The sequence below is a fragment of the Nyctereutes procyonoides genome, unplaced genomic scaffold (assembly GCF_905146905.1).
Source record: "Nyctereutes procyonoides isolate TBG_1078 unplaced genomic scaffold, NYPRO_anot_genome, whole genome shotgun sequence".
NCBI classification, from domain to species: domain Eukaryota; kingdom Metazoa; phylum Chordata; class Mammalia; order Carnivora; family Canidae; genus Nyctereutes; species Nyctereutes procyonoides.
The window spans coordinates 10,506,630-10,523,640 of NW_026575155.1; the positions used below are offsets into that span (position 1 = coordinate 10,506,630).

Genomic DNA, 17,011 nt, shown 5'->3' on the forward strand with positions numbered 1-17,011 from the left:
TGTATTTTTTATTTATGATAGTCACACACACACACACACACACACACACACACACACACAGAGAGAGAGGGGCAGAGACACAGGCAGAGGGAGAAGCAGGCTCCATGCACTGGGAGCCCGACGTGGGATTCGATCCAGGGTCTCCAGGATCGCGCCCTGGGCCAAAGGCAGGTGCTAAACCGCTGCGCCACCCAGGGATCCCCTATAATCCAGTGTATTAATATTCTTTTGTTGGATTTTAGGAATCTGTTGACATTTTTTAAAAACATAAATCAGAACCAAAACATTTCATGTAGTTAAAACAGTTTACATATCCATTTGTTCTGTTAAAATACTTTACTTCTTTATGGTTGAAGAATTATGTCTAGTATACATGATCTCTTTATAATTTTTTCAAAAAGATCTTTTTTTTTCCAGAATGATCTTTACTACAGATCAGATGTCCTAATAAAGTTTTTTTAAAAAGGAATTTATTTATGATTAATTAGTTGAAGTGTGAAGGGTTGTTATTTCTCTATAGGAATCTAATTAGCTTAGTAAATGAAACATAAAAATGGAACAACGAAATTCTTCAATTTTCTGTTGTAATTGTTGGAAACTTTAAGCAATAAATTACAACTTTAAAGGACCAGTATGCACCTACCATAATAAAGTCGGTGGCCAGGCAGATTTGTGTTTAATTTATATTATTTTTATAGCAAACAGTGATTAATGCCTTCTTTTTTCTTTAAGTTTTTATTTTAATTACAGTTAGTTAATGTACAGTTATATTAGTTTCAGGTGTGCAGTATAGTGATTCAACATGCCTTTGTTTTTTTAAAGAAACTACAGGTTCCATAGAATATTTCTCTACAGTGATTTATCACATGTACTCTTACTAGTAAACTTGAAATTTCTGTAACTTTATTGTGGGGAATTAAAATTCTTATCATAGCTTTAATACCTTCTTTCTTCATAATTATGACTTTAGATTTCTAGAAGCTCTTAATCATTTTGAGAAAGCAAGAACCTTGATTTGTCGTCTTCCTGGAGTGTTAACTTGGCCCACAAGTAATGTGATTATTGAAGAGACTCAGCCGGGGAAAATAAAGGTAACGATTTATTTCTGCAGAGAGCTTCTTATTAAATATAAAAGCCCATCTGCACTGATGACTCAGGTATCAGAAGATAAAGAGGTAGGGGCACTCCGGCCTCAGCATCCCCACGTGTTTCCCCTTTAAAGACAAGTGAGAATCATTAACATTTGTTAAATATTTCCTGTGTGTCAGTCACACAGCTTCCATTTATCATACTTTGAATCTTTACAGTATCCTACAGGATGATGACTATGATTATTCTCATTTTACTGAAGAGGAAGATTAAGTTAGAGAGGTTAAGTGATGAGCTCAAGGTTAAACGGCTCGAAGTAGTGGAGATGAAAATTGAATCTAGGCATTCTGACTTCACAGCATGCCTTATTAAGCAGTATGACTTACTGGTTATACTTAGAGAAAGGTATAGCATTATTGTTTCATCATAGTGACTATAATTATTAATATGGCACTTGAAGACTGGAACATATAAATTTGGTCTCATATCCAGAGACATAGGGTGCTTTGCTAATTCTAGAAAAACTAAATTATGTGTGGATTGACTAGAATAGGCCTTTACTTTTGGAGAACCCTGGCATGTATACAGAACTTGCTTTTGGCTAAAGCTTTTAAAAGCACTGGCGTCAACTCTTAAAACTCAATAATAAAAAGACAATTTAATTACAAGTAGCCATTATACTAGAATTAGAAAAATAAAAAAATAAATGAAAAAGTAGCCAAAGGATCTGAATAGACATACCTGCCAAGAATTTCTACAGATAGCCAATAAGCGTATGAAAGATGTTCAACAACATTAGCTATCAGAGAAATGCAAGTTAAAACCATAATGAGATACTACTTCACACACTAGGTTGGCTATTCTCAAGAAGGAAGATAATCAGAAGTGTTGATAAGATGTGGAGAAATCAGAACCCCATATGTTGGTGTTGGACATGTAAAATGGTCTGGCAGCCCCTCAGTAGGTTAAAGATGTAGTTACCATATGACCCAGCAGTTTCATTCCTAGACTTACACAGAGAAAGGAAAATGTTCTCACAAAACAGTGCACATGAATGTTTATAGCAACATTATCCATAACAGGTAAAAAGTGGGAATAACTCACATGTCCAAGTAACTGATGAATGGTTAAATAAAACTGTTCATAAGACCATACAGTGGCCTACCCATACAATTGAATATTATTTGCCCGTAAAGAGTAATGAAGTGCTGACAAGTACTACGGCATGGATGAACCTTGAAAACATGCTAAAAGAAGCCAGATACAAAAGGCCACATGTTGTATGATTGTATTTATCTAAAATTTCCAGAAAAGGCAAATTTATATGTAGAGAAAAACAGATTAGTGGTTTTGAGGGGCTTGGGGATTGGGAGGAAATGAGTTTTTGTTGGGTGATAAAACTGTTCTAAATTTGGACTGAGGCACTGGTTGTATAATATTGTGAATAGACTGAAAACCACTAAACTATATACATTTTAAATGTGTGGATTGAGTGGTATGTGAATTATATTTCAACAAAACTATTTTCAAAAAAATCACTGCATGTTCTCTTTATAGTAGATTGGGATGGAGACAGAGGAGCTCTTGATAACAAAAGCCAGCACTGGAAGCATGGCACGAGTATCTTGGGGGCTTCAGTAGTAGTGGATAATTCTCCAGGGAATGTACAAGATGCGTGAAGGTGGTAGGATCCCAGGTGAAGTGACATAGGGAAGGAGAAGAGTAAATTCCTAACAGTTATGCTTCCTCATTTAACTCTCTCTGAGTGCCTAAAGGACACTTCTAAGATTGACACCTTATGAAATGAGGCTTGATGATAATAACATGGGATAAGATTTTGATTCTGACTCTGAAATTCTGAAACTTTTTTGTTCAGTCTTTTTTTTTCTGGCTTTATCTCTGGATAGGCCTCTTTATCAACCTTTTTTTGAGAGAGAGAGAGAATCTCAAGCAGTCTTTGTGCCCAGTGCAGAGCCCAATGTAGGGCTTAATCTCATGACCCTGAGATCATGACCTGAGCCAAAATCAAGAGTCAGGCACTTAACCAGCTGAACCACCCAGGTGCCCCATGTATCAGCCTCCTTCTAAAAAGAAATTATATGTAGTTTATTCTTCACTAAAAAAACATTTAATCATTCCTATGCTGAAAATATTTTGATGGCAAGAAGTTATTGAAATCATAAGCATTTTTATTGACAAATTAATGTTGTAATACTGTTTTTATTTTTGTTTAGATGCTGTTAGAGAAATTTATTGAAGAATGCAGGTTCCCTCCAGTGCCAGATGCCATTTGTTGCTATCAGAAGTGCCGTGGATATTCCAAAATCCAGATATATATAACTGATCCAGACTTTAAGGTACATAATGTACAGTAGGACAGTAACTTGCAGAATTGTGCCTTAAAGTGGATTCAGAACAAATTCTCTAATTGGAGGTACCCAAGTTTTCTGCTGTCAGGAGTTTGATGTCCTCTTGTCTGTCATATCCCCTGGACTTCTGTAGGTCTGCATCATCTCACGTGGGGACCCAGAGTCACTAAACACTGAGGGCAGGGACAGTGACCTAAGACGTCAGGCTAGCTAATTCTATTTCCCCTTTCTAGCCACTGTTTATATAACTTCCCTATTTCTTAGAGGCACAGGAAAGAAAATGAGATTGTTACCTTTGATTGGTTGCAATTCTAATTTTTTGTAAAATTTGAGACCAGGAATATAAAGGCTGTTTTGACTACTGAATTAGCTTCTGGGAACCTAAGTCTAACACCAGGTCTGCCACTTAATTGAGTTATGGGCCTTACTTTATTCAAGAAGACAGTAACTGCCTACTCTCCCTGGTTAGTAGATCAGATGAATAATGTCTATAAAATATTTAATATTGTAAAGGATAATGCAGCTGTATACTATGGAAATAAACATGTCAGTCAAGTTCTCTGTCTCTAGCATTTAGGGGTATAGAAGTATTGTACTTACTTAGGAGAGGATGTGATATCATCTAGTTACGTTTGCCAGGTGAATGCAGACAGTTCTCTTGATCTTAATATGTGTGTTGTTACTGTGAAAGACATTATGTGTAGACACCTTTAAATGTTTATTAAACATTGTTTTAAATCCCCTAGGGTTTTATACGAATCAGCTGCTGCCAGTACTGTAAAATAGAATTTCACATGAACTGTTGGAAAAAGTTGAAAACAACAACTTTTAATGATAAAATTGACAAGGTAAGTTCACAAAATAGTCTGAATTTTGTAGTATTCTTATTGTGTGCTGATTTTTTTTCCTTGAGGATCTTTAATTTTAAAAGTTTTAAGTAAATATAAATTCGTTTCTGTGCATTCTAAGCATAACTAAAATGTTTTAAGTTAAAACTTTAATGATAAATTAGAAAATCAGTTCTTGTTTTTATTTTATATTGGCATAAGGGCAGTAACCATAGAGGCCGTTAATAAATTGTTTAACCAGTTTTTACATTGGGAATCTTATGATCAAAAATAAAAGTTTGGGATCCCTGGGTGGCGCAGCGGTTTGGCGCCTGCCTTTGGCCCAGGGCGTGATCCTGGAGACCCGGGATCGAGTCCCACATCGGGCTCCCGGTGCATGGAGCCGGTGCATGGACACCTCTGCCTGTGTCTCTGTCTCTGTCTCTCTCTCTCTCTCTCTCTCTCTCTCTCTGTGACTATCATTAAAAAAAAAAAATAAATAAATAAATAAAAGTTTAATTTTTTGTAAAGATTTTATTTATTCATGAGAGAGAGAGAGAGTTTGAAGCAGAGACATAGGCAGAAGGAGAAGCAGACTTCCTTCAGGTACCCTGATGTGGGACTTGATCCCAGGATCCTGGATCATGATCTGAGCCAAAGGCAGACACTCAACCACTGAGCCACCCAGGTGCCCCCAAAATAAAAGTTTAAATGTCTGATGTTAACGTTCTGATGTAGAATTGGGGTCTCAAATTTTTTATTTCTACCAAATTTGATGAAATAATTTGTACTAAAAAGTAAGTTAAATTTAGTATTGCCACTTCTCATTGTGGTTTTTCTTAATTAGTAAGGTAATAACGTTAATTACCACTAGCTGGATCTACTTTGAGAGAAGGCTCAACTTGATAATCTTACTTGCATTCATTTGTTTCTGATTGCTATAAGCTATGAACTTAAAAACATTTTTTTGTACACTGCTTAGCCTCATATAAGCCCCTATTCTTGTGTGGAAAAAAGAGTAATGTGCTAGTGTTAGATGTTTGTTAGCCAGAGGAATTATTTAAGGTTGGTAGAAATAGATTCTCATATTTTATGCATTTTCACATAGTTAACTAAAGATACAATGATATGACCAAGTAACTGTTGCCATTGAGTCAGTCACTTTTGCTATGTCTTTGTCTTACATTAACTCAGTTTCTCTAGTTACTTTACACATGCTCTCATAGTGGTTTTAACCATTCTTGTGGGTTGAAATACTATCTGTAAATTAGTCAGTTTGTACTAGGATATACTGAACTAATACACAACTCAAGTATCTCGTGATTTATAATAAGAAAAGTTCATTTCTTGCTTACGTCGATTGTCCTAGAGGTCTGCAGCTGTGGGCCAGGGTTGGGCCATAGCAGCTCTAGTCTGTGTAGCTGTATTCTTTGTTTCTGAATTGAGGCTAAAGAGTGACTGGAACATGTTCTTGTGGCAGAGGGTAAAGAGCAATGGCCAGTCCATTCAGTTTTCTTAAAGCTTTTGCATGGACACAGTTTACATTATGTCAGCTCACTCTGCATTGACCTAAGCAAGTCACTTGGTCAGCCTTACAGCTGGAAGTATATTCAACAAGGGAGGCTCCGAAAGTCAGAAGACAAGGAGCAGGAACTTTTAGTGCCTCCATAAAGAAGGTTTTAGATGTATTTTAACTGCTCCTGATTGTTAAAACAGTATACATATATAGATTTATTCTGAGATATAGCACTTGTTTTTTTAATCAAATAGGATTTTCTACAAGGAATTTGTCTTACCCCTGACTGTGAAGGAATCATTTCTAAGATTATCATTTTCAGCAGTGGTGGTCAAGTTAAATGTGAAGTAAGTATTGAATAGAGGGAAAATATTACCAAATTGTTAACCAAAACATTTGTGACTTTTAAGTATGATTTAAGTGGGTAGAAGTTTTATAATTTGGATCTTGTGTTTTCCAGGAAAAAAAGTTACTTAAGAAAATATAGAATGTCAGAATGTATCTTTGCAATGAAGGATTCTCACATTCTTTTATTTCATAAAAGGGGAGACTTTTTACATTTTAGTTTTACTGTTTGTACTCTTTTTTATAATCTTGTTTTCTTAATCCCCAGTAAACTTTTGGGTATTAATGAGGGTGAAATTCCTAGGGAAGGGGAAGACGGTTTTGAAGGATTACTTTTCACTTTACTATATGAGATGTGAGGAGTGGGTTGTTCTAATGGTATTTGTAGTTTATTCGATCTGCTTACTCTTAGGGGTTTTTTTTTGTTTTGTTTTGTTTTGAGCTTCCTAAATTGTGTCTATTGTTCCTCTTTTTAGTAAATTGCTTTGCTAAAATTTTCTGAGCTTTTGTCTGGGTCAGAACATCATCCCTGTTCTCTATCAAATTGAACCTTGACTCTATGTGCTTCTGACTGCTTGTTACTTGTGGTTTTGTGCTTTATGTCATGGGAGTATGAGACAAATTTTGGATGTCTTTGTTTTATTTAAAGTTTGAACACAAGGTCATAAAAGAAAAGGTTCCTCCAAGACCTATTCTGAAACAGAAATGTTCTAGGTAAGATTTTTAACAATCAATCAGTAGTTTAATGATGTCTAATTCCTGGAATATAATTCAATTAAATGCAGATTTCTGAATTACACTTTTTTAAAATTGGCTGTATACACATACCCAAATAAGTGATGTTTAAGTGAATTTTACGGGTATTTAAAACTTAAAGAGAACTAACCTAGAATGTTAAATACTACTAAAAGCTTGAATAAGAAGCATTATTTGGTGGTTGAATTTTTAGTAAAATTATGACACTTGATGCTATGAAATGACATGTTTGATTAATAGCTTTGGCATTTATCTATCTATCTATCTATTTATTTATTTTTGAAAGATTTTGTTTATTCATAGAGCGAGCGAGACAGAGTCACAGGCAGGCTCCATGCAGGGAGCCCGACGTGGGACTCGATCCCGGGTTTCCAGGATCACACCCCAGGCTGCAGGCGGTGCTAAACCACTGTGCCACTGGGGCTGCCCAATAGCTTTGGCATTTATTTTTTATTTTTTTTAAAGATTTTATTTATTTATTCATGAGAGACACACACACACAGAGAGAGAGAGAGAGAGAGAGAGAGAGGCAGAGACACAGGCAAGAGGGAGAAGCAGGCTCCATGCAGGGAGCCCGACACGGGACTTGATCCCAGGTATCCAGGATCACAACCTGGGCTGAAGGCAGAACTAACCGCTGAGCCACCCGGGCTGCCCAGCTTTGGCATTTAGATAAAATTTATCTATTTAGCTGTCAGCTGTTTAAACTTTAATTCAAAAAGCATTTTTCTTTTTTCTCTCTCTTCAGATATTTTTGAACCAATGACTATTTCTCACCCCGAAAAACTCAATATACTGTCAAAATTATTCACTTTTATATATTATTGTTTAGGTCAAATAATCCCAATCCTTTTTTTCTTCTTCTTCTTCTTTTAGAAATTTTTTTAAAGATCTTTATTTATTCATGAGAGACACAGAGAGAGGCAGAGACACAGGCGAAGGGAGAAGCAGGCTCCACCCAGGGAGCCCGATGTGGGACTTGATCCCAGGTCCCCAGGATCATGCCCTGGGCCGCAGGCAGGTGCTAAACTGCTGAGCCACCCAGGCTGCCCCTCTTCTTTTTGGTTCTGCTTCTTGTCCTCTATTCTAAGAAGTGATTTTTTTCATCATTTGTGACCAAGAAAAAAACAAGAAAAGATGAGCAGAATTATTTGTTGAAGAGAATTTACTGTAAACCATATCAACCAAATTCCAGTGTTGTGGGCCATTATTGAGATGTGAAAATAATATTTTACGGTGGGATCTTTCTTTGAAATGAGTGTACATATGTATTATGTTGCAGGGTAATTTTTATTTTATTTTTTATTTTATTTTATTTTTATTTACCCTAAGCAGTAACTTACATACATGGAAATAATATTTGTACAATATGTGTGTGCCACCCTTGATTTATAAGTTAGTCATTGAGTTCTTGCTTTCATGAAATAAGTATCCTAATTTTAACTGAACATGCATCAACAGTTTTGATATTAAAGAGAAGATGCAGGCCAAGTTCAAAATTAAAAGGGAAACTTTCTAGTTTACTACTTAGAGAATGGTTTCTGTAATAGGCAAAAGAAGGTAGTTAATTAGTTTATGACAAAGGTGGATTATCACTAATTGTAAATGCTTATCAGCCTAGAGAAGCTAAGACTGAAAGAAGACAAAAAATTGAAGAGAAAGATCCAAAAAAAAGAAGCAAAAAAATTAGCACAAGAAAGAATGGAAGAGGACCTAAGGGAAAGTAATCCACCCAAAACTGAAGAGCAGAAAGGTATGCGGAAGTTAAAGGCACAATGAGAATAATATATTCTAGCCTAAAAGTATAAACATAAATACCTCTCTTACTGGATATTGTGTTGTTACTGAATTGAAGTTTAGATTTCAATTAGTATTTTAGTACCATCACTTTTTTGTGTTGCTCTGAGATGGGGAAAAATTGGTGTAAAGAGCATCAAGTTTGGAAGCAGTGTGTACACAGGGATTCAGAATCCCAGTGCACAATAGCAGTGCACTAACTTGGAGCGAGCTCTCCGTCAGTTTGTTTATCACAGAAGTGAAGGTGGAAATAATAGCTGACTTGCATATTGTGTATTTGATAGTACTCTATGAACTCCATTGTGCAGATTTCGATTCTAAGACATTGAACGTGAGTTAGCTCCTAATTATCTGATATAGTCCTGCATTCAGATATAGTCCTTCATTCAGTCCTGCACACGGTTCATAAAGAAGCTGTAGAGATTACCTAGCTCAGCCTTCTGTTTTATGTTCATCTTGTCATTATTCCCTGATCACCCTGGGTATGTGATTATACTGTTCCTGTGAGTATATTTACTTTCAGGTTTTTTCTTAAGGTCTTTTTTTTTTTAAGGACATAACATTTTATGAGTTTCAGGTGTACACTGTGATGTATATATTGCATATTTGTATATATTGTAAAATAATCACCATAGTAAGTCCAATTAACATCTATCACAATACGTAGTTACAGAATTTTTTTTAAAGATTGTATTTATTCATGAGAGACAGAGAGAAGACAGAGACATAGGCAGAAGGAGAAGCAGGCTCCTCACAGGGAGCCTTATGTGGGACGTGATCCCGGAACTCCAGGATCACGCCATGTGCTGAAGGCAGACGCTCAACCACTGAGCGACTCAGGCACCCCCCAGAATTCTTTTTTCTTATGACAAGAACTTTGAAGATCCACTCTTTTAGCTACTTTCAAATTTGAAATATAGTATTATTTTTTAAGGTAAACTCCACACCCAGCATGGAGCTCAATGCAGGGCTTGAACTCATGACCCTGAGATCAAGACCTGAGCTGAGATTAAGAGTCGGACACTTGACCCAACCAACTGAGCCACCCAGGCGCCCCACAATGTAGTAGTATTAGCTGTAGTCACCATGCTGTGCATTACATCTCTAGGACTGGTTTTAGCTTTCAGTTGAAGGAAATTATTCTTTTTTATTTTCTACTGTGATGGCTGTTCCCAAAATGAAATACTTCCTCTTGTTTTTATTTTTTACATAGTATTCCATTAGTGTTTCACAAATAAGTCACAATTATCTTTCCTACTATAGAAGTCTCTGGTGAATGTTTGTGTTTTAACTTTGCATGCTTCTTGTTTGTGTTTTAACTATCTGCCATCTATTAGGGAGATGCCTGGGTTGGAAAGATAAACTTCGGAGAAATTTTCCAGTTTGGAATCAACACCATGGGATCCTGTGGTTTAGGATCCAACAATTAGATAAATAACATAACAATAACTACCAAATATTAATTGAATTCACAACTAATAAATTAACCCTTCAACTCCAGAAAAAATGCTTTGCATTCTTAATGATTAAACATAGTTATTGAATGTGAAGTATAGGTAGTGATGAGACTGGGTTAGGGTTGTTGAGGAAAGTAACCTTACTTTAGAGGAACTAAGTTTTTAGATATTGCATGAGTGGTACAGAGTGAAGGAGGTAAGATACTTTTGATGTTTGATTTAATGTGAACTTTGTATCTTGTCAAAGGTATTGTTAAGTATATTCCAAATTTAAAATTTCTTGAGTTTATTTGAGACATTAAGAATCCCTCTGAACAATATTTTATATTATTATGTAATACCATATTCTTTCTCAGTTTATATCTTTACAAATTAGTACATTGCTGACTTTAACCATTTTTATTTATCCTTAGAAACTGTAGACAGTGTTCAAAGTTGCCAGTTCCTTGACGACAGAATTCTGCAGTGCATAAAGCAGTACGCTGACAAGATAAAATCTGGTATTCTGAACACTTCCAAGCTTCTCAAAGAATTGCTTTCTTGGAAGGTTTTAAGCACAGAAGACTACACAACCTGTTTTTCTAGCAGAAATTTTCTAAATGAAGCGGTGGACTACGTCATTCGTCACTTGATTCAAGAAAAGAATAGAGTAAAGACTAGGATATTTCTGCATGTTTTGAGCGAACTTAAAGAAGTGGAGCCAAAATTAGCCGCTTGGATCCAGAAACTTAACAGCTTTGGTACGCCACTGAACTCTAGAGCCTATATAACTCAGTAGAAGGGTGGACATTGGCGTCAGATCCCCTTTTTGTTTTTCTATTATCATTGATGATTTTTTAAAGAGTAGGACTACAGAGTTGTATGGTTAAAAATACTATTTCCTCCCAACTCACAACTTAGGTTATTTTATAGATAGGTTACAGTACACTTTTCAAAAAAGTATAAACATGAAAAAGTTTAGTCAGAAAATCCAGTCCTGTAGTTTGCTAAACTATTTGTAAATGTGTAAACTAAGTAAATACAAGGCAGAGTCATGAGTAAATAACACTTTCTGGAGGCAGTTGTTTGAGTGCCCTCTGGGATTGTGCAGTTCTGTAGTCAGAATCCTTAGAAAACTTGGAAGAGTGGACGGAACAAACTGCTTAGGATCACTGAAGGCAAATCTGTATCTAAGGACTATGAGGAAAATACTTTGAGGTTGAATCACAGGATTATAGAACTCTGCTACTCTTCCTAATTTTCCTAATGTGGTAGAGGAAGACCCAAGCTGGCTCTTTGCCTAGGGCCATGCAGGGACTGTAAAAGCTGCCACAGATAGAGTTGTTGTCTAACATTAGATTGAGATTTCTCTGAGTACCTACCAGAGCACTGTTTATCTTGGTGACCATGGTGGTAACTGGCCTTGGACTAGGTAGGTGATTCAGTTGGTAGTTGTGGTACACAAGGCCAGCAGGAGCAATAGTGGAGCAGTCCAAAGAGCGAGCCAGCCAGGCCTCTGAAAGTCTCCCCAACCTGCCAGAATTTTTAAGGACATGGAGCTCTTAGAATTCTGGAATTTGAGAGAATATATTGATAAATTTCTGTCAGTAGAAACCATGTAAGGTGGTAGCAAGCTTGGCATAGTTGATAACTAAGTGTTGCTGCTTTAAGCACAGATCTGCACAGGTTTCTGGTCCCAGAAAACCACTCTTAAGTGCTAAGGTTGTCATCAGCGTCTATTAAAAATCCAAGTAAATTATTATGTTATTCTTAATTTTTATCTGCTCTGGAAGATAGACTCAGGAGAAGTAGGCTTTCTGGTTATGCTTACCCAGGCAAGAGTGCCTGTCACTGTTCTCTCAGGTAAAGGGTAGCATTTGAGCCTTGTAGCTCACTGATGGATCATTTTGTTATAAATGATATACCTTTCTGATAAAGGTATTCTGGTATTCTTTTAATAAGTATATGCATCCTATTTAAAGTTGCAGTTTCTTTTTTTTTTTTAAGACATTTATTTATTCATGAGAGACACTGGGGGGGGAGAGGGAGAGAGAGAGGCAGAGAGGAGAGACATAGGCCGGGGGAGAAGAAGGCCCTCCACAGGGAGCCTGATGCAGGACTCGATGCTGAATCCCAAGGTCACGACCAGAGCCAAAGGCAGCCACCCAACCTCTGCGCTACCCCGGTGTCCCTAAAATTGCAGTTTCTAGTTAAAGTTTTAAAATGACTTCAAGCATGTTAATTACTAAGGCTGTACTATATCCCTGGTGTAAAGCATATTTATTTATTAAAGGCAAGTAATTTCCAATTCCTGGAATTTTACTTCCTTCTCAATAAAAAAAATCGTCCTATAGGGTCACATCACGTACATATTTAACATGAGACGTCAGTTTATATGAGGGATTGGGGAGAGAGTATCATTTTAATACTAGAAGTGATCTTTTGCCTTCCCTTCAATGAGCACATTTTTCATGCAACATGACCTCTGCAAGGTAACTGTTTCATCTGGAGGAAACAGCCATCCAGGTTAATTCTGACTCAGTAGTCCGCTTCATATGCTGACTGAGAAACCATGACTGGCATAAGAGGCTACTGTACTATATTTGAGGCAGGTGGGAAGATAGACTAGAGATAGTCTTTGCCTTTTGGTGGCTATGTTAGTAAGGGTAGGGGCTCGCCATCCCTTCAGTAGCAGTGGTATGAGGTTGCCGCTACTTCTTTTTCTGGTTTGTTAGAAGTTGGAATAAAAGTGGGAATAGTGACCATCCTGATTTTTGGAGGGGGATAAGGAGCCATTAATGGAGGTGTTGTTTTAAAGGCATTTGGAATCATTTGCATATTATTAATGTTTTGTTACTATGGAATATATGTAGAAAAGCACTAAAATCTTGCTAGTTTGTACTAAGTAGAGTGAAAATCTTTTTGAATTCGTGAAAAAGTTGTTACATTTTTACAGGAATTTAATGCTTTGCTTTTACTGCCTAAGTCTAATAAAAATGACCGTAGAAGCTTATAATATATGAGCCATTATATAAGAAGACTTTGGCCCACCTTATTCAACTAATAGATAAGAACTGTTGTAATTAGTCTGTCCATATTAAGTGGTATTCCTAAAATGCAAAATAACTTGAACAAGTTTGTATTCAGGTATGTGTTTTCACTGAAAATGTCAGCAAACTATAACTGAACTGCTTTCAGAGATGTAGGATTGAATGTAATTTTATGGTAAATGATATTCCTTTTTTCTGATTTGGATTTTGTTTTTATTTACAGGTTTAGATGCCACAGGACCTTTTTTTTCTCGTTATGGAGCCTCTCTTAAGGAGCTTGATTTTAGCATCATGACTTTTCTCTGGAATGAGAAATATGGTCATAAACTAGCCTCTATAGAAGGAAAGCAACTTGATTATTTTTGTGAGCCAACATCAGTGAAGGAAGCACGGTGTTTAATATGGCTGCTAGAAGAGCATAGAGACAAGTTCCCAGCGCTACACAATGCTCTAGATGAGTTCTTTGACATAATGGGTGTGTGGGCTGAATTTCAATTTATATTATATCTGGGCTGGGGGGTGGGGTACAAATCTGTGAAGGATCTAGCTTATTTAATACTTGACAAAATAGTGAGAATTATTATGGTACAGCCAGCTTATTTGGAAAAGTTAGTGATTAAAAATAGTGATTTTTTTTTTTTATGTTATAAAATGTTTTTACTCTGTTGAGCTAAGTGGTAGGGTGCTCATAGGGGTGTGTTACACTGATTACACACCTAGTATTCTCATCTTAGATACATTGACAGAATCATGGCAAAGATTGCATATTAAATGGACAGAGTTTATTAGTAAATGGTTTAATTTGTAACCTTCAAGAATACATTGCCCTGCAGAGGAGGTGATGTTTGCAGAATCTGGAAATAGCACATCTGTTGTGGTGGGAAGAGCTTAGAATTGGGAGATCAGGAAGTCGACTGTGGCCCAGCTTCTTCTCTAATTCACCTCATTAAAAACTTTGTTTTTACTACTGCTTCAAGGTCCCCTCCAGAGCTGGGTGTTAACTAGGAACTCAGAAATGCGTATGCTAGCCCCTGCCCTCAGGAACCTTATATTGTAGAAAAAGGAATAAGGTGAATATTCAGTAACTATTATGAGCATCAGCTCAGTAAGAGAGGTCCAGAAAGGGTGCTGGTGGTTTAAATGGAGGATCAAGCTCTCGTGTTCTTCCTGGGGAAGACAAAGCCTCGATGCAGGGCTAGATAGAGTCTGAGCTGTGAACATGGAGGTAGTTGGACAGGTTGACATCTGGGCTTAGAGATAGGGTTGAGGGGAATTAGGTCACCTGTTCGGGTAGCAGCATGGAGCCCAGAATAGGTTTGGCAGAATAGGATAACTAGTAGTTAATTCTTTAGCTTCTTTTGTTTTTTTGTTTTTGTTTTTTTTTTTTTTTTAATTTTTTTAATTTATTTTTTTTATTTATTTATGATAGTCACAGAGAGAGAGAGAGAGGCAGAGACACAGGCAGAGGGAGAAGCAGGCTCCATGCACCAGGAGCCCGATGTGGGACTCGATCCCGGGTCTCCAGGATCGCGCCCTGGGCCAAAGGCAGGCGCCAAACTGCTGCGCCACCCAGGGATCCCCTTTAGCTTCTTTTGGATCTTAGTTTCTTCATTGTTGAAGTGATAGGATTTGGAGCCAGTGGTCTGTGTGGTCCCACTTTGCTTCAGAATTCTAATATTCTTAGATTCTAAGTTAATTTTAACTTCTCTTTGGTACTACATGTGTGTCTTATGGTAGCTCTCCCCCTCCCCTTTTCTTCTTCAGCATTCCTCAGCATCTGCTTTACAGACTGTCCAGAGCTAGACTTTTAAATTTCATGCTTTTTTTGAAAGGGCGCATTAAAAGGTCTGGCTTTGTACAAAGCTATCACATATTAAGGAGTTCATATGTATAAGGGACTGAAAAGCTTGTTGTGTTTCTTAGGAAGGAGCACATTCAAATACAGATGGCTTTATTTTTCTAGGACAGCTTCATGACTGGAAGTGACGTGCTACTTGATAGCCTGAATTTATTGCCATCAGTTTGCTGCTGCTGGTAATATAAAGCCTGATGCATGTTTGGATCACACAAGAAAATAACTAAAAAGGAGACCCTCTTAGTGTGGATTTTTTTCTGTAACTCAACTGTGCAGTCCATCTGGCTGTGACTGTTCCTTTTAGTCAGAAGCCACCAACCAAATGACCAGCCATCTCAACAGATTTTCCCTTCAGTAGTAGCTCTGCTTCTCACCATTTTCCTAGATATTTTCAATTTTATCTCTTTTCATTTAAATTGATGATTATAGTTCTTAAAACTCTTCAAAATCCACTGATCTTATAAATAGAAGTATTTAATAATGTCACCAATGCTATGATAATTTGGAGGTCCGACCTCTCTTCTGAACTCTGCATACAATTTTCTGTTGGTATTTCTTTGTAGACAGCTAAGACCCCCCCCCCTTTTTTCTCCCGAAAATGTCTCTTAAGAGCAATGTGGCTGAACCCACTTATTATATCCCTAGAAATCTGTTTTTCCTAGATTATTCCTAGTAACATGGTTGTAAATCTTCTATCTAAGCAGGAAACCCTGAAATTATTCTCAATTCTTCCTTTTTCCCGTTACCCTATATCTACTTTGTCATGTGTTCCAGTAAGCTGTATCTTTGATTTGTACTTTCTGTCCATCTCCACTTCCCTATGTCAGAGCCTTAGTAATCTTTACATGATTAGACCATCCTAATAGCCTCCAAACTGGTCTCTATGCCTCTAGACTTTCCCACTCCAGATCTTCGTCTTACTTTGCCACTAGTGACTCTTCTGGAACATCTGACACAATAATGATTCTGTTAGACACTTACTTCGTTTTGCCTACACATTAAATTCACACTATCTACCTGAGTTTATCATCACTCTCCCCATCTGCCCTCCGTGTATACATCTAACTTCTTGAAGATGTCAAAACCTTCCTTGTGCTTTTCTGCCTTGTGACTTTGCTCATGCATTTTCTCCAACCACGTCCTATTCCTTTGCTTGTTTATTTAAAGTCTTACTTTAATATTGCTTCCCCAGACCAAGCCCTCCCTGACCTCTCCTTGGGCCTTTATCCTTGAAAACTTTATTATTCCATCAGCTTTGTTTCCATTGTATTTATTGAGGCATGTAGCACAGTGGGTTGCAGGTATTTGCCTGTTTGAGTATTTTGCAGAATACAAGTTAAGAACACAAGTTTATCTGTGGCAGGGATTGTACTATGCGTTTCTGTATTCTTGGCACCTTGCATAGAGTTTGACACATAGAAAGCATTCAAATTGTGCTGAATTGGATTTACATTTTGCGATTATCTGTGGTTGTTTTTCACTTAATTGGCCATTTGTGTCAAAGCTGAATAAGGAATAGAACATAGTTGATGATTGTAGTATCTGGAGAATAGAACATAGTTGATGATCGTAGTATCTGGAGTGGTTCTCTTTAAGGGTTTAGTGTGTTTGGCAGTGTAAAATTATCATCATCTCACAAATCACTGGTGTTTTCCTACAGACAGCCGCTGTACTGTATTAAGGAAACAAGACAGTGGCGATGTGCCGGTAAGTTATTTGATCACTTTAACCTCAGTGTGCTAATAATCTGTGTTAGCCAAAGAAGAGAGGGGTACCCAGGCCAGTATTTATTACATCACAGCTAGCATTCTAGAACCAAGTCTAGAGGATTTCTGACTAATGTATGCTAATTTATTAGAAAGTTAATGCCCAGTCTTTCTCTTAGAGCAATAGTCAGCAAATTCAGAGGCTTAAATTAGACAGTATCCATAAAGTTTTGTAACTAATAAATGTTAATCTCAGAAATAGGGA

General features: G+C 37.0%; 1 protein-coding gene across 8 annotated transcripts in view; it reads left to right on the forward strand.

The window, feature by feature from the left end:
• The window catches only part of TTC3 (tetratricopeptide repeat domain 3), a 118,038-nt gene that overhangs the window by 58,953 nt on the left and 42,074 nt on the right, over positions 1-17,011 (forward strand). For all 8 annotated transcript variants that reach the window (XM_055313574.1, XM_055313573.1, XM_055313578.1 and 5 more), the window contains 9 exons: positions 971-1,091; positions 3,324-3,446; positions 4,205-4,306; positions 6,056-6,148; positions 6,796-6,860; positions 8,519-8,655; positions 10,570-10,896; positions 13,409-13,660; positions 16,701-16,747. In XM_055313574.1, coding sequence (XP_055169549.1) covers positions 971-1,091; positions 3,324-3,446; positions 4,205-4,306; positions 6,056-6,148; positions 6,796-6,860; positions 8,519-8,655; positions 10,570-10,896; positions 13,409-13,660; positions 16,701-16,747 — 1,267 coding nt within the window. The remainder of the gene's footprint in view (positions 1-970; positions 1,092-3,323; positions 3,447-4,204; positions 4,307-6,055; positions 6,149-6,795; positions 6,861-8,518; positions 8,656-10,569; positions 10,897-13,408; positions 13,661-16,700; positions 16,748-17,011) is intronic.